Genomic DNA, 23,703 nt, shown 5'->3' on the forward strand with positions numbered 1-23,703 from the left:
TTTGCCTGGAGTCCCTCCCACATTAAATACTTAGGATTGCACATCACCCCTTACATCCCTGACACTGTCTCTTTATGCCTGACTAAATGTACTCAGAAAATATCTGATCTCACAGCTAGGTGGCATCCTCTTTACTTGTCTTGGTGGGGTCGTTTGGACACCATCAAGATGATGTTATCCCCCATTATTTTATACACAATCTCTAATATCCCTGTCTCTATTCCAGCCAAATTTTTTAAGAAAATCAATTCGGTCCTATCCTCCTTTTTAAGGCATAATAAAAAACCCAGAATGTCCCTTGCCAGGCTAATTCGCCCCGTCTCTGAAGGTGGAGTCAATTTTCCGGACTTCCCAGCTTACCAAAAGGCCTTTTTGTTACGTCAAGCTTCTTTTTGGCTACAAGACCCTGCTTTCCCTGCCCTTTGTGGACTAAGATTGAGCGCCTCTTCCTTTTCCCTTTCTCCTTCGCTGAATATATTTCTTTTTCACGCAAACCCTCCTTGATTCCCACTCCCATTCATAAATTTACCGTCAAGCTCCTCTTATCCTCCAATCCTCCTCCCCCTGCGAATGTTGCTGATTTTCTCTCATCCACTATTTGGCATAACAAGTACCTTTTAATCCGTGGTAAACCCTTTTACTGGAAGGCTTGGAGGTCCAAGGGTTTGCTCTGGATTTCGCAGCTCTTCTCACAATCCACATTTTTGCCTTTCCACACCCTATGTTCCACCTTTGATTTGCCCTCGTCCTTTGCTCCCAAATATCTTCTACTCAAAGCAGCAGTCATGGAGGTCTACACAAGACTCGTGCGAGCGTCATCTTCTCCTACTTCTCCCGACCTTGCTCTCCGACTTCATTCTACCCTACGAGCTATTCCTAAAGCTTATATTCTTTACAGGCACCTTCATGCACACACACTTACCAGGCCCAAGTCTAGGGTGGAGGAGCAATGGGAAGTTAATCTTTCTGCATCATGGCCAGTATCCTTCTGGGATAGGATTTGGACAAAGGTTCGCAAACGTCTAGAGCGGCGTCCTTGACGCAATCCATCTTTTTCATCTATAATCGATTGCTCTACATTCCTTCTGCCCTTAGCAAGTGATTCTCTGCCACTCCAGATATTTGTTGGTCATGCTCTTTACCTAATGCTACCCTGTTTCATATGTTGTTTCTTTGCAAGCATGTACATGATTTTTGGTTACAGGTATGGGCCCAAATTAATGTCATTTTCCATACCTGCATTCCCTTGTCTCCCACCCATCTCTTTTTGGTGAGTTTTTCTCCTTGTTGGGTTGGAACTGATCTCCATGTTCGTATTGTTGATTTGCTACTGGCTGTTGCATTTCAACAGATTACTATTAATTGGAAGACTTCCTCTGCCATTTCTTTCAGAGCATGGTGGTATAATGTTTGTCATAATCACAGACTTGATACTGCTTTTGTTTTTCCTGCCCAGATGGCAGCCAAACGTGCTGACCTATGGCTTACTGTCACAATGTATCTGGATAATTGTACAACTCGTTCATTTTGTCCACGACCTGCTCAGCAGGAGGTCTCCAAACCCCCCTGATGGCCTTGTCATTCCCTTTCTTTTTCAAAATTATTACCTGCATATCCGCGTTTGCATTTGCTTTTGTTGTATAATTATTGTGCCCTTTCTTTTTACTTTTTAGTGCCCATGATAAGTTTGTTGTCGTTTCTTCAATTATACAGTATATTCTGATTTTTCTTCCTATGCTTCCCCTCCCCTCCCCGTTTTAGCCATATTTCTTTTGCTGTATTATGTATTGATACCTTGCATTATGATTAAGGCTCCCAGTTTTCCGTTTAAACTGATTTTTACTTATAAATGCAGACGGAAAACGTTTTGTCTTTCGTCTGTATTTATAAATATAAACGGAAAAATATTGACAAAGTGCTTCGCAGGTTGCTCTTTGCACATGAAAGGCGCCCTACTAAGAGGGCGGACTTTTAGCGCCGCATTTGGCACTCTCCCTTCACAGGTCATTGATCAGGACCCCTGGGGGGAGCCTGGGGTAGTCATCCGCATCTAGCATGCTCCCCCCTGTATCACTTCTGGGCAGAGGCGCAATAAAAAATGTTTGGGGGGCTAATTCTTCCAGCCAAAGGGGTGAGAAAACAACAAAGCCTCGCTAACAAGTGATGTAAATGGTCTTTTAAAGACCTGTGAAGTACCCGGGTGCGGCTGTGTGTGTGCCCGGGAACAGAAAATCCTCATTATTGAACTCTATTACATTCTTAATTTACAATTGAGTCACACTCGTACCTAACCTCATGAGTTTAGAAATGTACCAGTCATCTTGAATATGGTAAATACCGATGTATATCCCACGATGTCTAGTGTGTATTGAATTAAATCAAATCTGACCCAGGCTGTGGTATCGTGTGTACATCAATGTTCCCTTCAATAATTCCCACGTGACCAGGTCTTTAGATCATTACGGATTACATCTCAGTGATATGCATTTAACTTCCTGATTGCTTCTAAATGTCTATACTGTTTACAGCAAAAACTGTGATGCACACCTGTGTCATTGAAACACGCTATGCACAAAGCAGTCCATTTTCCTTGTAGAACATTTTTACACTGGTGACCTGTTATGCTTAGAGTTACGCTGCTTTTGACAGGCCCAGGTGACATGACTTGGCGATCCAGTACCTACCTAAGAGCAGTGTCTGTACTGCACTCTGTTGGCTCTTCATAAACACCATTCCAGAGAAAAACACACAGAGTATGCCTGCATGCTGCTTAATACCAGATCAGCGTGCAGTCATGCGCAAGACATCTTTGAGCTTCTCGAGACAGAGAAGCCACTCTGTTTAATGTTGACGGAGACTTGGTGGGGAGAATCCTCCAACCCTGATGTGGCAATGGCTATCCCGCCTGAGTACAACATCTTCCGGAAGGACAGAGCGAGGGGCAGGGGCGGTGGGGTCGCTCTGGTGGTGAGGAAGGGCACGTTGTGCACCGTCTTGCCCACGGAGGATATCCGCGGATCGGAATCGCTGGCTTTTTCACTCACGCTAGCGCCGCACCAGTCAGTGAAGGGGCTGTTGGTTTATCGACCCCCGGGCCCGCTCGGAACTTTTTTTGCCGACCTCGATTCGGTGCTGTTGGGTCTGGCTCTGAGAGCAGAACACTGCTTAGTGGCGGGGGATTTTAACATCCGGATGGATGATCCGTCTGACCCTGCTGCCATAAAGCTCTCTGAAGCCATGATTCCACTGGGCCTCATACCTCATCTGCAGGGGCCGACTCATGCTAAGGGGCATACCCTTGACCAGGTCTTTTCTACATCCCCGTTGGTGGTGAAGGAAATTTTCCCGGTCTTGTGGTCGGATCACTGGCTTGCCAAATTTGTGATCAGTGGCACTTCCAGGTTGTCCACCCCTGTCCCACAGCAACGGGGACGAGCTTTTAGAGCATTTAGTAGAGTGACCCCTGAGATGCTGGCTCAGGCGACTTTGATTCACCCTTGTCCTCTCTCAGGTGAGCTGGAGAGGGACTTGGAGTCCTTGCAAGATTGGCTTACGGAGAGGCTTAATGACCTGGTCCCGATGCAGCCCCCCCGCTTGACATCAAAACGGGTGTCGGCCCCTTGGTTTACTCCTGCACTGTGGGCTATGCGGCAGCAGTGCAAGGTAGCCGAAAGGGCCTGGCGGGCTCACTATGACAGCTTGGACAGGTCTGCCTATAAGGCTGTGGTTAAGGTCTACCACCGGGACATCCGCCTCGCAAAGAAGGCCTATCTTGCGGGGAGAATTGAAGCGGCCGGGAATTCCAGCAAGGAGATTTTTACCATCGTAAGAGAATTCATTTCCCCTCGGACCATTACATCGGAAGAGGTGCCCTTAGGCTCCTGGGCGGCGGATCTTGCCTGTTTTTTTACTAGCAAGATAAAACTTATACAGGACTCTTTTTCATCTGTAGGACCTGTTAGGCCGCCGGTGTCCGAGGTTGGTATGTTTTCTTCGGCTGCGCGGGGTGTTATGCTGGCCGAGTTTCCATCTTTGTCAGCCCCCGCCTCTCTAGCGCTTATGGGCAATTTAAAATCTGGTTCTCCGTTGGACCCTTGCCCAGCTAAACTTTTGGGTAAATTGGCGGAGGTAATCAACCCACTGGCGAACCCTCTCCTCAACTTATCGTTGTTTGGGAGTGGTTCCGTCAGATTGGAAGAAGGCCATGGTTATTCCGCTACTTAAAAAACCTGGCCTTGACCCAAAGGTTCCAGCTAACTTTAGGCCGATTTCGCTTCTGCCGGCCTTGGTAAAAATCTTGGAGAAGCACGTTCAGTCGGTGCTCTCCAATTTTTTGGAGTCCCACGAGATTCTGCATGACTCTCAGTCAGGCTTTCGCTCTAATCGTAGCACCGAGACCGCGCTCCTTGAGGTTTCTGAAACCATCAAAGGGGTGTTGGATACCGGGGGCAAAGTCATGCTGGTGTTGTTGGACTTGTCGGCGGCTTTTGACACCGTCCCCCATGATGGCCTTCTCGCAAGACTTTTTGAGATTGGTCTTCGGGGGACGGTGCTCAAATGGTTTTCGTCTTTCTTAGCCGGCCGCCGGCAGACGGTCTGGACACCACCTGGCTCCGCCGTGATGCCGCCATTGGGAGTCGGGGTCCCTCAGGGCTCTATTTTGAGCCCGACCCTTTTTAACATCTTTATGACCCCACTGGCGGCGGTGGCGGAGTCATTTGGTGCCCGGATCGTGTCGTATGCCGACGACACCCAGCTCCTCTTCTCTTGCGAGAGGGGGGCTGACTTTGACGGGGAGAGTATCCGGAATTGCCTTGGGGCGGTGTTCACATGGTTCCAACTGAACAGCCTCAAGTGCAATTCCGATAAATCGGAGGTACTCTTCTTCGGGTGCGATATAGAGCCCAGCTGGCAGGCTTGGTGGCCCGTCGACATGTTCCCACCGTCCGGCTCCTCCCCTATGGCTAAAAACTTGGGGGTTAAGATGGACAAGGGGTTGTCGATGAAAGCCCAGATTCTTGGGGTGACCGGCACCTGCTTTGGCCTATTAAAAATGCTGCGGAGGTTTCTGCCTCTTCTGTCAGAGGAGCATAGGAGGCTGACTGTGCAGGCTCTGATAGGCTCCAGGTTGGATTATGCCAACATTCTTTACCTGGGCCTACCAGAGTACCTGCTACAGCGGCTCCAAGTCGCGCAGAATGCGGCGGCTAGGGCCATTTTTGGTCTAAATAGACGCAGCAGCGTCTCTGGGCTACTGCGGGCGCTACACTGGCTACCCATCCGCAAACGGATTGCCTTTAAGGCTATGACCTTGGCCTATAAGGCGCTCCATGCGGTGGGGGCGAAGTATCTCCAAAAGAGACTGGCCTTTTACCATCCGGCTCGGTCGTTGAGGTCTGAATCTCTACTTTTGGCGGCGGTCCCTCGTGTTAAGAGGGCCCGCCTGGGTGGCCGTTCCTTCAGTTTGTTGGCCCCACAGATGTGGAATTCGTTGCCGCTCCCACTTCGGGGGGCTACCACTCTTCTTGAGTTTAGGAAAGGGCTCAAAACCTGGTTGTTCTCCCAGTAGGCCTCCAGGTTGTTCCTTTTTTTATTGTCGCTGTGCTGTTCATTTCTTTTATACTGTGTTATGTTACTCTGCATTACTTCCCCTTACCTAAAGCGCCGGGACACTCTTTTTGAGTAACCGTTGCGCTATACAAAACCACAAATAACATAACATAACATAACATAACATAACATAACATAACATAACACAAGGCATGTGCTGAAGTAAACTCTATACCTGTTTTACACTGCACTATGAGAAACCAATCCTAGAGGCGTTTTCTTTAGGCGGACCTAGGTGCGCCTTAGGTTACACGTAAGTTATGAGTCCAGCCCTTACACAGCCAAAATATCTCTTAATCTACCCATAGATCAGGCCCCAGGCAGGTTAGCTACCACTTAAGCGACAATTCTTCATTACTAAAGGATAAGAGGCACAACCCATTATTTCTGTTTGATTACTTCTGCAGTTGGTTCCATCACACATTTAGCATCTGTGGGCTCCCACTGAACACAATGAACACCAATCCATGCTAGGTATGACCTCTAAGGAGGTATTGGGCATAAAAATATATGTTGGCCTGTACCACCTATATATTCCAGTATGAAGGAGGATTTAGTGAAGTGTCAGCATTTCAAAAACTCTCAAAATGTATATTTCTGCCCTTTAGGGGTCAAAGAGCCTCTCTGGTGAGGGGCCTTTTCGTCATCCTGGTGCACAGATGGCAGAATGCTTGTCTCTTGGTCATTTGGAGCATGTTTGGGCCTCTGGAGGCCCCCACCCAACTTCCAGAGGCTTTCATCTTGTCGGCCAGGCCGGGTGGAGCCGCTTTGTACCTGATGCTGCAGGGTTTGGAGAGGGACTAATCCTGGAAGGCCTGCTAGGGCAACCCGGAGAAGGCTGGGGCGATGAGGTTCCTCTCTCCTGCCGCGTACTCTCCACTGCGTACTCTCCACTCCCCTATATTCTCCACTTTCTCATTTACACCAATCTGCACCCCCACACACTCACCTTTTCACACAATCTCTTTTCTCAACTTTACAATTCAACCTCACGTGCACTCCCCGCCTCCACACTTGTGCGTTTCCCTCACTTCACTCATGCACAGCTGGCACAAACATGGTCTTACAGCTTCTAGTCACAGCAAAGAGTCCAAGGACTAAATGGGCATTGAGTCTGATGGGCAGTGTCAGCTACAGGCATATGTAAACAATGTGACGAGCCGACCCTGTCGGGCAGTGTGAGATGCTGCCTCTGATCAACAGCATGAGAGACTGGCAATTGGGGGCATGTGAGGATCTCCCCAGTGGGCTGTATGAAGAAGGGACAGTGGGGGCGAAATGTGTAGTGGCAAGTGATGGGCAGTTTAAGAAGCTGCCCCAATGAACATAGTGAGAAAGAGGCTGTGGGGTTCAGAATAGTAAAGTTACACTGGTGAACAGTGTTAGAATGTGGCAAGTTGGGCAATGTGAAGAACTGGGGTGGGCGGTGTGAACATCTGGCAGTGGTGGCCAGGGTGAGGAAAAGACAGTGATGTGGCGGGGGGAGGGCTGCAGCCCATTGAGCCCTATGGGTGTTGCACACCTGCTTCTGGGTGTGTGAAGCGTCTCATTGTCTGAGAGTGCTTTGCTTTATTAAGGTGAGCTCGGCAGTGTAGAAGACTGTTGCTCCTGCCTCCAGGTGCCTTCCCCTATGAAATGTGCATTGCTTTACTTGGGTCCACGCTTTCAGCGGCCCCTTGACTTCCGGTTCACTCCAGAGTAGAAGGGGGAGGAGTGCATTGCGTTTTTGCAGCCCTATTGTTGCAGGGGGAAACACTTTGGGCCAGTTAATACTTTTAAATGCTTTCAGTGGGTAATCCTGGACGCTGCATCAGAAACCAATCGTGATTCTGAGCATATCACTTCATTTCCACATGCCTGTAAACAATGCATATGAACAGGTAAAATTGAACTGACGCTCGGGTGAAGCTCTCCAATACCTCTGGGCCCAGCTCCATTATACTTTGTGTTGGCTCCGGGGAAGACTGTTTCCGATGCGGACACAAAGCATTTTGCACCCTCCTCCCCTCAAAAATATGAACAGTCGCATTGTGCTTTAGCAAGTTATAACTAGATATTTATCATAGTGTCCGCTGCAAAATTATCTCCTCCGTTTAAAAAAAACGGAAGCAAAATCTGTCAAAATAATTCTTATGTAGGTCAAAATAATCCCAGGGAAATTGTACTGCAATGAGAAAAAAGAATGGGTTGCTCCCTCAAAGACACAGCTTGACATCTGACCTCTGTCTTTGAAGGCACATCAAATGTGACAAGAGAAGAACAGGATTTAAATGTCCCTAGGTTGTACAGCCCCACAGTAATGGTGTCCTCATGCAAGTTACTCAAGGTCTGTTTAGACCTATGTTCTCTTTAAATTATTTTGGCAACGTTTTCAGATTAATATATTGTGTTTACTTAATTTGATGCATATATAAATATATCTAAACCTATTACAACTGAGTGCAAGTGTGCAGTGCCTATTTAAATAAATGTGGAAAAATACTGGCTGCAGCATCTTCTTTTGCTTGGGACAAAAATAAACGTGGATAAATACAGATAAAATGACCAAAAAATAAATATGGATAAATACAGACGGAAATGTCCAAAAAATGAAATACCATAAAACCGGGAGCCCTAATTATGATTAATAAACTTTTATTGAACTTAAAAAAAGAACTCCGCGAACTCCACCCAGGCTTAATGTCTATGCTTGTTTGTATTTTTTTAATGAGAAATCACTACATTCACTGCCTAAATTGATATGACTGCTAAGCATTCCCAGTTTTTGCAGATGAGGCCATAAAAACAGAGAAAGATAATGAAGCCTTTTCTTCTGGTCCTGGGGCAGATGCATACCTGCTGGTGTTATTCGTGAATACTCTTTACCATTGCTGTCCTAGGGACAAAAGCACGATTCAGTTCCAATTGGATAATCAATTTACTCACTTTGTACACTTGACTCATCAATGACGGTCACCGCATGCAGTCAAGGCTGAGTTCGAACTTGAAGGTGGAAAAAAGACTTTGTGACAAAGGTCTTATAATGGCGACGAGCGTGCAAAGAGAGCGCGAAGTCGTTTGTGAAAATTTAGCGTGAAGTATCATAGCATACTCGCTTTATAGGTTCGGAAAAGTGTATTTTCATTTAAAAGGAAGGGAGAGCAAATTGACAACAGGGTATGTTTATGCTGCTCTGTGATTTGGATCGCTGTCTGGCTGCAGCCTGACAGCACAAGCAGTCACTTGGAGGAGTCAGCCTTCAAGTTTGTAGGCGGCACGAAAAGATCTGAGCTCTTCAGTGGCTCACACGGCATTGAGCAGCGAGGATTGTGTGTTCCCAGACTCACCAAGAGCAGCGGTAAGACTCCAGCCATACAATCAGCGCAATGCTCTAAATGGCCACCTAGAGTCACTGTTGCACCATCGCATTATTGGCGTAGCACTATGTTGTATCTTACTATGGTATTTTGATCTCTGCCCCTTTAATACTTACATTCCCTTTTAGATCTTTATTTCCTCTGGTGTTCTCTCTCTCTACAGAGACTGGCAGTTGCTTGCTAGTCAGGAGAGGGACACCAGCTCTAGTTGGTAGCTTACAATAAATGTACTTATTCTACTCCTACCATTTGTGGACATTGGATCTTTCTTCAATACGACACACTAACACTACCGGCAGAATATAAACTAGACTAGAGCGAACCGTTCCAAAAAGATAGAAATCTGGACCTCTTCTGGCCTATGCAGGACAATGGACCACTACGAGTTTTAAGTTATTTCCCCCAAAACGCCATTAAATCAAACAGCCATGGCAGTACTGAAATCAGAATACAGTACTGTCCACTGACTCTTAATTTCATTGGATTTTCGTCGACTATGCGTTTTAGCGACTAGCACTTTCCATGATGCGATTTTTTAACGTATATGTATAATCTGTAAAAAGTGAATCTATAAATCCCAGGTTTCGCTAGCACTTACTTATAATCTAAAGTGTAAAACCATTAACAGGGCCAACTTTGGGCTCGGTCGTGCTGGGCTGAAGCACAGGGCGCTGAGATACAGAGTTGGGAAGGGCAGCAGTCTTACTGCGAAAAAGGCTACAAAGAAAACTGATTTTATTCATCGTTTCTGCAGGATGCTATCTACCATGTCTATCTAGTCTGTTCTCTTCTTTCCTCCTCCTCCTCCTCCCATTTTTCCAATATACTTCAATGGGTGTGGAGTCACCAAAATGCCAAGGGTAGCTAAGTGACATAACATACCCTTTAACCTTAGTAAGAGCATATGACCCTCGACACAGAATCTTTTCCAGAAAGGCTTGCCACAAGACCCCAACATCCCACTCACACTCAGGGCCGGACTGGCCGTTGTGGGCACCGGGCAATCCCCCGGTGCGCCGCATGGGTGGGGGCTGCTTTTGGGCCCCTGGGGGCCGTTTTTGTTACAGGGCCGTTTTTGCAGCATAACAAAATCGGCCGAAAACCGGCCCCGGGAAAGTGCTCGGTCCCTCCAGAGGTGGGGGGGGGGGGGGGGGGGGCGAGGGCTGGTTTTCGTTCCCAGTCCGGCCCTGCTCACACTCTCTTACACCCACTTACACTCGTTCTTCCTAAACATCACTCACTTTCTCTCTTAATATCACTCATACTTACTGACACTAAGGTCCAGGTTTGCTCACTTTTGTGACGCAAACCTGGTGCAAAACGTTAATGTGGAATTTTTTATCCAACTCAAATCCTGTTAGCGTTGGATAGTATCCCAAAGTATCGCAAAGTTGTGCTATGCACTGCTTTGCACTATTTTGCATAAAGTGGGCATTCCATGGATGGTGCATGGGCGTTCCCTTGCAACCACATATGGGTTTTGACGCAAATAATGTATCTACAAACATTGGACGAGAGGAATTTGCACCAAAATCTTACGACAGTTTGAGGCAGGCATAACAAGGAGAAATGTTTTTATTTCTCCCAATTTTTTCAACTGTGCATGTGTGGTACATTTTAAAGCACACATACAAAGTGAAAAATGGCTTAACACAGTTTTTGTACTGGAACGTACCCCCATTCATTAAAAAAACCTATGCTTCATGCTTATGCACGATCGCACAAGGGTGCGTTGTGTTAGCGTGTGGTTGCCAAATGTGCACCAGCGGATAGGCAGTGAAACAATCCACCATACCTTAGCAGATGTGGTGAATTTTTTCTCTCTTTGACGTAAGACAGCAGAGCATCTTTGGTGCAACGTTGCCTTGCGTCAAAGAATAGAAAATGTGGGATTCAATTTCACACAGTCTCACTCACTACCTGTTACTGACTCTCACTCATGTTCACTCACTCACACATACTTACACAAACAGCTACATGCTTGCACATACACACACTCCTATCTCACAAACACACTCTCGCCCGCAAGCACGCAACATGTATTCAAACAATATTTTTTACTTACGACAACTGCCACCCAAGATTCTGTGCAGGTAAGTGTGCTCCATGTTTTATTTCACTAATAGTGAATAATAGAATATTACTATAAAGTATACATATGCATACAAATACACACATACATATTTCAGCACTTTGTCCTTAAGCCGTTGACCGCGGCGTGAATTCCGCCACAGTGCGGGTGAATTAATAAGTGGGCGGGGTTCGGACGGCCACCGGCCGTCCTCCTCACATGCCCACTGTGACGTCGGACGGCCAGGGGCCGTCCGGCGCATGGAACAGGTTAGGGGATTAAGTCAGTTTTTATGATTGCTAGAAGAACACTTTTTGTGTGACAAATGTCCACTTTTCCCCATAGTGAGGACACAGCTGTAAGTTCTTGCGCTGTAGAGGCGTTTCCATGGTCCCATTTCCTCCCTCCGCACCTCTCATCCCACTCCTGGCCCCTTTAGGTCTCAGGCAGGAGCTCAGCTACAGGTGAATGGGGTAAGGCAGGGGAGGAAAAGGGAGTGAGATTGCTGAATAAGCGTCACTATCATCATTCGACTATAAATTCAAAGAAATCCCATACCGTTTACTGAGGGATCATAAGGCTGCGCCTCTTCGTAATAGCCTTCTACGGACTCTGTCTTAGTCTGCGCGAGGGAGAGCTTTTCTTGAACCTGTATGAATAAGAAAACACAAAATATTATAAGGGTGATCAACATTATTTGCCCCATTTTTGTAACATCCAACAACAAAGAAACACTACTAGCTTTAACCTACACTTCATCCCAAAAATGGTCTCTTTTCTGAAACAGATCATCTCACATGTACCTTTTATTAAGCTTTTTAGCAAGGCTCAAGTTAAGAGTGGGTGGTGTCCCCCTCCCAATTATCTCTTAAGAAGCATTTGCAATGCCATAGGTCTCGCATTTACTAAACTCTCGTAAATTCAAGACCTATTGCATTGCAAATGCTGGTTTGTAAATTTGCCCATGCAGACTTTCACTTTAATGTTGGCCGTGCCCCTTTCCTTAGAGGAGCCGCATCTAAAGAAATTGGCGTGGCAGACATTAAAGTGAAAGCGCGGCATGGGCGCTTTTACAACAAAAAAAAGCATTTGTTTATCAGGTTGACAAACAAATATTTCTTGGGTCTAGTTGACAAACAAATATTGCACGGTTTTATTTTAGTGTCGGCCATGCCCATTGCTTTCAATGTGGCTCATGTAAAGAAAGGTGCCTGGCTGATATTAAAGAGAAAGCTCCGCTTGGGGCGCTTTAAAATAAAATAAAGCATTTAATAAATAAAGACAGGAGCGCAGATGCTCTACTGAAAGCAGACTGCACTGAAAAAATAAAAAAAGAAAGATGCACAGCCGCTCTATTGAAAGCGGACCGCGCTGGAAAAAGAAATAAAGGCGTGCATCCATTGCAGTAAAAAAATGAAATATAACAGTTCTCACAGCCTGATAAACATACTGTGTAACCACACAAGTAAAATGTCCAGTCCTTGTGAGAGGTTACAAATGCAGACAAGGTGTTACTAAGAGTTTTATGTCAATACAACGCAGGCTTTTACCCCGCATGCCATTTCAACGCGGGGATTACAACGAAAGTCGTTACAACGACTTTCGCTGGAGGGCGCTGGATAGTGGAATAGTTTAATTTTCTATTCCAACTCCAGCCCACATTGACAGTAGGGAAGGTGTTGGATAGAAAATTAAACTATTCCCTATCCAACAGCGCCCTCCAGCGAAAGTCGTTGTAACGACTTTCGTTGTAAACCCCGCGTTGTAATGGCAGTGCGGGGTAATCCCCGCGTTGTTATGGCTGTTCTCCGTTACTAAGGAGGGACTAACGAGCCTTTTAATGAATCAGAATCAACCATTTGGAAAGGTCAGTAACAGAAGCCAATTGAAAAGATAGGCGGAGAGTGGGCGGAGCACCAAGTCCATGCCGGAGTACAGCATGCCTCGTAGAGCAGCGCATGCGCTGCCCAGGCTCGACCTAAAAAGGGGACTCCATTCCCCTTAACATGTGGCTGAGAAGTGTCACCTTGTTACCCAGCACTGCGGCTGCTTACATTTACAAACTCTGCCCTCAGAATATTTGTAAACCTCTATGCCAATGCAAGCGTCAACTTTATTTGTGAGAATGGCCCAGGAGGGATTATCTTTTTGTGAGAAGTTGGCCTGGTGTATGATGTTCACTATTCTAGTGAGCACCTTGTACCAGTCCAAACAGCCCTTATGGTGAGTGGTTGTAAGTCAACCTTATAGACAAGCTATCCTAGGGGTAGCATGGACCTAAGCAGTCTTAGGCTTAACTCAAGAGGGCATGTGAAGCCAGCTGTTTTACCATATGCAATCCTTTTAATACCAAATGAAAGGACACCACACAAGTTATATATTATAAAATATATGTATTTATTACTAGAATAATCCCCTGTACTCTTTATGAGGACAGAAGCACAAGCGTTAAACAAAGAACTTTATATAACATACAAAAGTTGCACAATTATGGATAGGCCCTGGTGGCCCCTAAAACCATATACTAAAATAGTGGTATAAGAACCACGTCACGAACAATGGTAAGGCCTAGGGCCTTGAGAATCGCTGGGACTACACTGCACTAACAGAAGTTAGGACGGGAGCGGCCCACAGGATGCGGGTGCAGTGTCTAAATGCACACGCGTGCACCAATGCAAAGTCAATGGCGCATAAAAGTTACAAAGTTGCAGATTTAGGAGTCTTCCGACTGGACTAGAACTTAGCCACTTAAAACTAGGATACTAGAGGTGTATACCACTACAGGAGCACCGGAGTACTCGCGTTACCTCACCCACAGGAAGCGGGTGCATAGGTGTCAAAGTGCGTCGGGTTTCTTCACTGAGTTCTATGGAGCCTGGAGGTAAAGATGCTGCAGGCGGCCAGGAGAAAAGAGTCCGGTTGGATCCAAGGGTGGATCGAAGATGTAGAGTACCTGAAAGCAGAGGGGACAGAGTCTGGGTCACTAGCCAGTGACCAGGAAGGAACCAGGAAGGAACCAGGCGATGTCGGGCGCAATCAGGTGGTTGTTTTGAAGCTTGTCTCCGCTGCCACGTGGACCCCGGGGCATCGACGATGACCAGAAGTCGGACACGGACTGTCCCACAAAGGCTCTCACTGTCGGTGGTGTCGGCTTCCGGATTGGAGTCAACAGGCCTTGGCAAATGCAACCCACACAGGAATCGAAGATGGCTTCTGGATCAGATCAGCAAGATCTGATAGGCTGCTCCTTTTCAGGGGAGCAAGGGCCAGTCTAGAACAACCAGACCAGTGGGGTAAATTTGAAGGTTTGTCATCACAGAGGCCACTAGCCAACGGGCAAGTGACCGGACAGACGCGTCTAGCAGGAAAATGCAAAAGGACCCCACGTAGCACTCGGTGAGTGTGGAGAGGTGATCTTCGGTGTAAAAACTGCTCGGGGCTGGGGCTTCTCAGTCCCCAATGCACAGCTTCGAGGGTGCCTTGGGAGCTGCACGGAAAGCACTTTGCAGGCTTTCCAAGATGGCCGGTCTCACGTCTCACGTCGCCTCCACAGGTCTCAGCTTTGCTGTGGCTGTGGACCGGGCTGTTGGATGTCTGGGAATCTGGTTCTTGTCAATCTCTGTTGCTCGAGCTCCGGCAGGAGCTGCAACAAAGCAAACTGTTGAACGCTTGATGGTGCCTGCTTGCACAGGGTGGTCACTCCTTGACCACAAGGGAGATTCTTCAGTCTTCTACGTCGAGTAGGATGTCGAAGGGTCCAGAGTTACGTATCAAAGTTTCACTCAGGATTATCTAAAGTCTATGGACACAGCTCCTACCTTTATTCCAAATCAAGGGGCTGGATTACCTGCTAGGTCCCTCCTATGGGTGGGACCCAGGAAGGGGGTGGTTACACCCCTTTCCTATTTGTCCAGTTTCGCACCAGAGCTGGGGCTGGAATGCCCCAGCACCGGTTTGAACTGGGCTATGCATGGGACACCTTGTGTGCCTCAGGCAGTGTCTAGTTTCACTCAGCCCTCCCTGCCTCAATCCACTATCTCCTGTCTGGGGTGGTGTTAACACCTCCCTGTAACAGGAAATCTTTTGTCCAGGCCTCCCCTGCCAGAGTTTCGGTCAGCAGCAGGAGGCCAGACTTGTGTCTGTGGCAGCAGCATCCATTTTGTGATGCTGAGGCTCTGGTTAGTTTTAACCACGTTTAAGTAAGGTAACATGTCTTCTCCCTCTAGAAGGGTGGAATGCTACCCCCGTCGCCAGAACTGTATTCCAAAGTGTATGACACCTTACACAACATGTTTTGATAAAGCCAAACCAAAGTTAGCAATAACCGTGAGGATTATAATGCACTTAAGAGTATATGGTATGGCAATACCCTGGAACAGCTATAAGGACATGGTTCCGAAAGCTGCAGACAGGCTCAGCTCATGCTAGACACCATCTCACATAAAACCAAGCACTCTGCCTCCAGGATTGTTAAGGCCTGCCATAGGAGTGACTTATAGGTGTATATGTGTCCAGATATAGGTTTAGACATAGGTATACTATATCTAAGCAAGGGGTGATTACACGACCTTGCCCCAGCTGAGTGATCAGCCAGTTGTGTCAGTTTGGATGGCCAGCCAGGGGTGGCAAAAGATATGCTGCAGCCCCTGGTAGGCCTTGGGTGCACCTATACCCTGGGTACCTATAGTACACTGTAGAGGGGCTGATAAGGTGACTCAATATCCAATTAGTTATGTACCTAGGGTACATGGAGTACATTTTACAGAGAGAGCAGATAGCCTGGGGCCCTGATTAGCAGGGTCCCAGGCCAACTAAGTCGAAAACCAGCTAAACACAAGGCAAAAAATCTGGGGTAACCATAGTCAGATATCCATCCTCCTACACTTTTAATCTCTTATCTGAGGAACACCGAACTTGATGAAGTTACCCCTTCTACTGCCTAATGCACTTTTGTGCTTTGAGGGCAGGACAACAGCAGGAACCAAACAAAGTATTAGCACCTTTTAATTAGTCTCTAAAAGCAGTTTAAACATGTACTTTCCAGGTTCCATGTGCAGGTTTAAAAATATTGTCACTTTCAACCATTTCTGATGTTAGTTACTGATTGATGTGTGGAAAAAAGTGCACATGTATAAAACGTAAATGAAAAATGTTTTTAACTTTCTTTTGTGATTATGTTTATTTGCTTTTCTTGTAAACATACCCTTGACCTTTTAAGTAGAATTATTATAAGAGCACAGCATCACTTCAATACCTGTGACTTCATAGTTATTGCATATGATAACAACCCCCCTACTCCCCCGCCACCACATACTATTATCCTTACGACATGTGTCCTGCTGGTTAGCATTCATTGATGAATTTGCAGACTTGGAACGTTATTTGGTCTATGAACGTCCCTCAGTTCTGGATGACTTGGCTATAGGCTGTGTAGTAGGAGACCATGCATTCTAAGCGGGCCTCGCTCTTCTCTTTTAGCAAAGTGTTACAGCCCTCCTGGAAAATGATGGTAAAGTGATACAAACTAGTGAAACGTTTTGGAGAAATATGGCAGTGCCCCATTAAGAAGCACTTGTTCAGTGTTGCAGCTTTGCCGAGGGTTGCTGGTGCTGTATTGTAAGTTCGTGCAGATCCTGATTAATAAAGTAACCCACTGGAAGTTGCTGGTGAAACACTACAGCCTTATTGGAAAGTGCCTGTAATATTTTGCAGCTATGATGAGTAATGTAGGTGAACACTGCAGCCATTCTGAGAAGAAATTGTGAACTCTCTCATCCCTGTTAAGAAACGCTGGTAAAGTACCAGGACAATGCTAAAAGGGATAGGTAACAGTCCTGCTGTGAAGTGCAGGCAAAGTACTGCATCTCTGCTGAGGAATGCTGAAAGAGTAATGCAGTTAGGAGCAGGATTAGCTTAAACTTTGCTCGTAAGGTAGGGTGAAGTCTTCCCTTGAATTCCAGAGGTAAATTTAAAACTGACACTTTTGCGAGGTGGGATTTTCTGACGCAGCATGTGTGAGGTTCAGATATGCTGACAATCTTGTGGTATCATTGGAGACCTGATGCATCCTTCCCTGCAGAGGTAAAATATGAAGGAGAGTGGATAGTGTGGGGGAAGGAAGAAGCATGGGAGGGAAGCCCAAGCTTGAAGGATTGGGTCATAAATGACGGGCAGGATCCGCTGTGGACAATCAGGCCTCTGGACTGTCCTCAAGGGTTGAGGGTTTTAAGAAGGAGACGGTGACTGCTGCACAGTGGCATCAGTCTGCACGCCCTGAGAGGGCTCAGATTATGCTGGAGATTGCAAAATCCCATGCACAATTTGACCAGAGTCGCAGAGGTAGTGTAGGGCTGCCAGTCAGGACCTGTTGTAGTCTGTCTAGCAGATGGCACATAAAGAAGTTTAAAAGTAAAGACATACATTGGCTCTGTAGCTGCAGGGTGCCCATGTGCCACAGAGTTTGGCCACACGGTAGGCAGGCCACTCTAATGGTTGCATGTAAGGCCTGTCTTCGGGACAGGCCAGCGTGACTTAAACCTTTGTTTTTTGGGGTGAATTTTGTGAAAATACAGTTTTTGTAATGGACGAAAGCTCCTCCATTTTGTATTTTCCAGCAGCCATTTTGAGTTAAGTTTTCTCTAGCCTGCCACCTCAGCACATATAACATGGCCACTTCATCTGCACGAAGAAACGATGATACATCGATCGACCCCAGAGCATATGTTTGTACTCTGCTTTATGACACACAAGTAGAGCAGGGTGCATTGCTTAAAGGTCAATGACTCATTTGTTTAACTTTCCTACCTAACTACTGCCAATGTATTACAGTTAACTAAACACTGCTGATGGTGATAAATTACTGTTGACACAGGAGACATAACCTTTTGTTCCATATCCGGATGAGTAATCAAGTGAGCGCCTGACTCTGTAACCACAGGCCCGCCTATGTTTATACTTGGCACAAGTTATGCATAGTTCTGCTTTATTCTGTGTATCACAAGATTATTGATGACTGATGGGGTTTAGTGAGTAACCTTTATATTTGCGTTCTGCATGCCAAATATACATATTTCCAGAGTGACTCGTCCTGACTAGTACGTGGGTCCGTCCTGGGATCATTCATCATCCTTGGCAGTTGCTGATCTGTGTATTCATTCCCACCTACGCTTATTCCAGCACAAAAGTATATAAGGCTGTCTATGACTTTGTAAGTTGTCCACTTCTCTCATAGCCACATGGAGCTGTGAGGTGGTGTACCCGCTCGAGCGCAATAAATCTTTTTATGTTACAGTTACCTCCGACTGCTGGTCTTCCTTTGTGAGCATACCTGGGCGAGGTAGAAGAAATCCACTTCGACAAATTGGCGACCACGAAGGGACCTCTCCGTGGGACATCCAACGGCTAGCTGAGTCCGTGGTTGAGAGGTGCGACTGAGGACCGAATGATCGTAGGGGCCCCTGCACGAAGGAGACGGCGTTTCTCCGCAGCAGCTGCCATCTGAAGTCCCGACTGGCCTCTTGACACAGGATTCCCCGGCAGAGGTCCACGAGCTGATCCCTTCTGAAACAGACGTGTTGTCCGAAGACCAACAGTCGGACGATTCAGGACACACCACAGATTGGTGAGATTGTTCTGTTGCATGTTTTATTAAAAAGAAGTTTGGTTAACTAGGGTTGTTGAATAAGTTTTGAGTAAAAGAGTAAAAGGATAGTTATAACTAAAAGAATAAATAGGAACAATGAAGAAATGCATTTCTAAAACGTTCTGTTGTATAAAGTCAGGTCACCGGTTGGACGAAAGCGTCCCCGCCCCTGTTGAAGATAGTCCAGGTTGGATATTAATGATAAAAAAGGGAATAAATGTGAATTTATACAATAGAATATGGCATGAGTACACAAAAAAGGATAAAGAATTACAGTTTCCTATTGATGGTACCTTTGATTTAGCCAAGTTACAGTATTTACAGCAATGTATGATGGAACGAAAAGTCCGACCTGCTATGTTTGAAGCATTTCAAACATGGGAGAAATATGCTAGAACTAGGAACATGAAACAAAAACAAGATAGAGAGAGAGAAAAGAATAAAACAACTACGGCCAAAGTGGCAGATTATAATAATATGAAGATAAGTGAGAATATAGAACAGCATGACAGAGAATTTAGGATGAAAACAGGAAAATGCTTTATCGCAGTAGACCAAAGGAATTGCCCTCCTCTTGATGAGGTATTAGAGGACTTATTAGACAAACCTCCTCCATATAATATTGTCCAAATACCGCCACCCCCACCAGGTCCGGGTATTGGGGGCCAACAGCCTAATATTGTTGCCCCACCCCAAGTACAGCATGTTCCCCCTCCTGTTGTACCGGTCCAACAGCCATCCACTCCTGTTGTACAGGCACAACAAACGGCCTCTCCAACAAGTAGTTTGCAGGGCGTGCATGGGTCTGTAGGAAACATCCCAACAACACCGCCTGCTCCAGCATCTTCCAGCACAATGCTGCTTCCAATACCAATGACGCCACTTGCTTCACAAACTGATTCCCCCGCAGTACGTGCACACAAAACATACGATTGGATGAGTTCCCCTTACCTTGGTTCACCAAGAACGGACAGACGGGTATCAGACATGTATGCTAGACCCACGCGATTAGGCATAGCAGAGAAAGATGTTATAAAAAAAATGACAGAAAAATGGATGGACTTAGGCGAAATAACTAAAATAGAAGCCCGGGAAACATTTGAAGGAATGGAGTTAAGGGCTAGGAACTTTGTCATTAATAGCATGACAAATAGATTGTTCAACCATTGTCAACTCATAATGGACAACAGTATAGTTTTTGTACAATCACCAGGATGGTTACGACAATTATGGAGGGATAGCGAAAACTCCATATTAACAGACACACAATGTAAGGATGCATTTGATGCTTGTTATCATTACCAAAAAGAACTAGATACCATTATGTGTGATGCCACTAACAAACATATCCATCAACACTATGGCCCAGGACCAGAACGCAGAGATAATAATACCTCAGCTTTCCCGATGAGAGAAGTACACCCAATTCCTGATCCAAGGGGTGGAAACCTCCCCGCCATCCGACAATATGTGCACACCCCATGGACGAGGGCTGATTTATTGGCCCTAAAGAAAGAGTTGCCTGATCCTAGAAGTAATCCGAAAGTGTTTTATGAGCATCTTGAATCTGCTCTTAGTTTAACGCCCATGATATTGAAAGATGTTGACCTTCTGTTCGATTTTTTGATACCGCAGGAATTGTGGCGCCCCGTTAGGGATCATAATTCGGCACACATTAACTGGGGAGCGATAGCGGCTGCGGATAATCGTAGAGCAGCAGGAGAGGATGTGCCACAAGTGTTAAAAGATTTACCTGGACACATTATAACACGCATGCAGGAAATTCTGCCTAGACAAAAAGTAGACTGGGATAAAATGACTGCATGTAGACAGAAGGAGGGAGAAGAAGTGACTGATTTTTTTAGCAGAATAGAAGAGATTTTTAAAGGACACAGTGGACAGGACATCCAGACAGTACAAGGAAAGCGCATTTTTGCTAATCAGTTTGTTAATAACATTTTACCTGAGCTATCGGACAGTATAAAGACATACGAAAGTACCTGGACTGCTAAAGATCCAGCTGAGTTATTGACAATGGCGTGCTATTATGAAAATAAGAGAAATTCAGACAAGGGAAAAAAGGATAAGCAAATGAAGGAATTGAAGACAAAAGCGTTAATGCAGCAAGCTTTTCCTGACAGAGGAAGGTCAAGAGGACGTACAAACTTTCAGAGGGCAGGTGGACGTAGTCGTGGGGTTGGTCGCGCTGCTTCAGCTCCGGCGCAACAGAGAGCAGGGTTAGGATATAATCAATGTGCTAACTGCTATGAGGAGGGACATTGGAAGAATGAGTGCCCTTACTTACAGGGCAAGGGTCAAACTATGAGAAATAGTGCAAACACTTACAGAGGAAACTCAACTCCGCGTGTAGACAGAGGGAGAGGTAGAGGACAGCAAAGAAATTACAGTGACACTGAGCAGGCAAATTATTTTGACAATAATAGGAACAATGCGTATTTCACTCAAGATTATACACCATATGATGACAACGAGGACTGGACACAATAGGGATGCCCAGGAGAGGACAGGGAGCGAGTGCAGATACCAGTGGATTCTTCAGGCCCATATGTAAAAATGGTAGTTGAAGGTGAGGAGAGGAAATTTCTTCTAGATACTGGTGCCACTAATACATCGATTTCCCACCGCTTGCTCCCCCATGTTCCTCTCTCGGGAAGATTAGATAAGTCGGTGGGATTTTCAAATGCTGTTGTCACAAGCCCCATTTCACGACCATTGGACTTCACAATTGGTCCTATAACAGGGAGTATGCCATTTGTACTAACAGAGAAATGTTCGCTAAATTTGCTTGGTTTAAAAGATTTAAAAATGATGCATGCTACTATATACTGTACACCAGATGGTGTTTACTTAACTTGTAAGAAGCAAAAAGTGTCTAGACAATACATGGTTACAGATAAAAATAACATTCCGCCTGAACTGCGAGATATTGATCCAAATTTATGGGCACACGGACCAAACGATGTAGGGAAAATGGATATTGAGCCAGTGCATATTACAGTAAAGCCAAATGTCAGACTACCTCGCATCCCCCAGTATAAAATATCAAAAGAAGGTGAGGAAGGTCTGAAATTAGTTATCTCAGACTTATTGCAACGGGAGATAATACAAGAAGTTACAAGCAGTCCCTGTAACAGTCCAATTTTACCTGTGGTTAAGCGTGATGATGGAACAGGACAGATCAAATATAGGATGATTGTTGATTTGAGAGCCATAAATAAAATAGTGGAACCACAATACCCTGTTGTACCCGACATTACAGCAATGTTTTCGTCTGTACCTCCTTCAGCCCAGTGGTTTACCGTCATAGATCTGAAGAATGCCTTCTTCAGTATCCCCATACACCCAGACAGCCAGTATCTGTTCAGTTTCAGTTTCCATGGGCGATCGTACAAATTTTGTCGGGTTCCCCAGGGGTATACAGAAAGCCCTAGCATCTATAGTCAGGCATTAAAGAGACAACTAGATGACTGTGCTTTACCACCAGGTACAGTATTACTGCAATATGTGGATGATTTACTGTTAACAGCTGAAACAAATGAAATTTGTAAGCAAGCTACGCATGCTATTCTAACTTTTCTTGCTTCGCATGGACACAAGGTTTCGCCAGCTAAGCTACAGTACTGTCAACAGGAGGTAACCTACCTAGGTCATCTCCTGTCGAAAGGTGGGAGGAGATTATCATCTGACAGAATACAAACAGTGCAGAACATTCCCAGACCTAGAACACAAAAAGATGTGCGTGCATTTCTTGGAATGGTCTCCTTTTGTAGGCAATGGGTACCAAATTTCTCTTATCTGGCCAAGCCATTACTGTCCTTGACTCACAAAGATGTGGAAGATCCTGTTCCTTGGGATCAAGAGCATCAAGATAGCTTTGTGGCTTTGAAAACTGCTTTATGCAATGCACCTGCTTTGGGCACACCAGATTACACTAAGAACTTTGCATTGTTCGTACATGAGAAAGAAGGATGCGCAATGGCTATACTAACCCAGAAAAATGGAGAGAAGAATAGACCATGTGCCTATTTTTCCTCAACATTGGATCCGGTAGCAAGAGGTCTACCGAACTGCCTCAGAAATGTTGCTGCGGCGGCTGCTGCAGTAAGACAGGCAGACTCTATTGTACTTGGACATCCAGTTGTGGTTTACGTACCTCATTCAGTAGACATACTGCTGAACAAAACCAAAACTCAACATTTAACTAATGCCAGGTTGACTCAGTATGAGCTAATACTAATGGCCACTAACGTGACCTTGCAGAGGTGTAACACCATAAATCCAGCTACTCTGATGCCTCTCCCTTTGGAGCAGGATGAAGTACAACATGATTGCGTGATTGTTACTGAAACTGAAACAAAAGGTCGAGTAGATTTGGCAGACACACCTATGCAAAATGTCGATGGAACACTATTTGTGGATGGCTCTTGTTTAAAAAGACCAGATGGAACTACCTCTGCAGCCTATGCAATCACAACAAATAAGACAGTTGTTGAAACATGTAAAATAGAACAGATGTCTGCTCAGGCAGCCGAGTTGATCGCCTTAACTAGAGCATGTGAGCTCTCAGAGAAGTTAGCCGTAAACATTTACACCGACAGCCAATACGCCTGGGGGGTGGCACATAACTTCGGCCGGTTATGGGCCGAAAGAGGGTACATCACATCTGGAGGTGCAAAAATACAGCATGGCACCTTGATTACCAGACTGCTAAATGCTCTTGCATTACCGACTAAATTGGCTATCATGAAGTGTAGTGCACACAAGAAAATTACAGACCATGTAGGTCAGGGAAACGCTTTTGCCGATGAAACAGCAAAACACACTGCATTGAGTGAGTACACCTTAACATATGTAGTGTCACGATCTAAAGAAGAAGAGACAAATATTGATCCATATAAAGAGATAAAAGACATTCAAGACTTTGCAAGTGAAGATGAAAAGAAGCAGTGGGTTAAGGAAGGATATTATTTTGACACACATTTTGGGGCTTGGATGCACACACT

At 45.7% G+C, this 23,703-nt stretch overlaps 1 protein-coding gene across 1 annotated transcript in view; it reads right to left on the bottom strand.

Annotated features, from left to right (window-relative positions):
* AFAP1L2 (actin filament associated protein 1 like 2) overlaps nt 1-23,703 on the bottom strand; it is a 523,453-nt gene that overhangs the window by 161,052 nt on the left and 338,698 nt on the right. The window contains exon 5 of the mRNA XM_078643868.1: nt 11,596-11,686. Coding sequence (XP_078499994.1) covers nt 11,596-11,686 — 91 coding nt within the window. The remainder of the gene's footprint in view (nt 1-11,595; nt 11,687-23,703) is intronic.

This window comes from Lissotriton helveticus, chromosome 5_1, assembly GCF_964261635.1.
Source record: "Lissotriton helveticus chromosome 5_1, aLisHel1.1, whole genome shotgun sequence".
NCBI classification, from domain to species: Eukaryota; Metazoa; Chordata; class Amphibia; order Caudata; family Salamandridae; genus Lissotriton; species Lissotriton helveticus.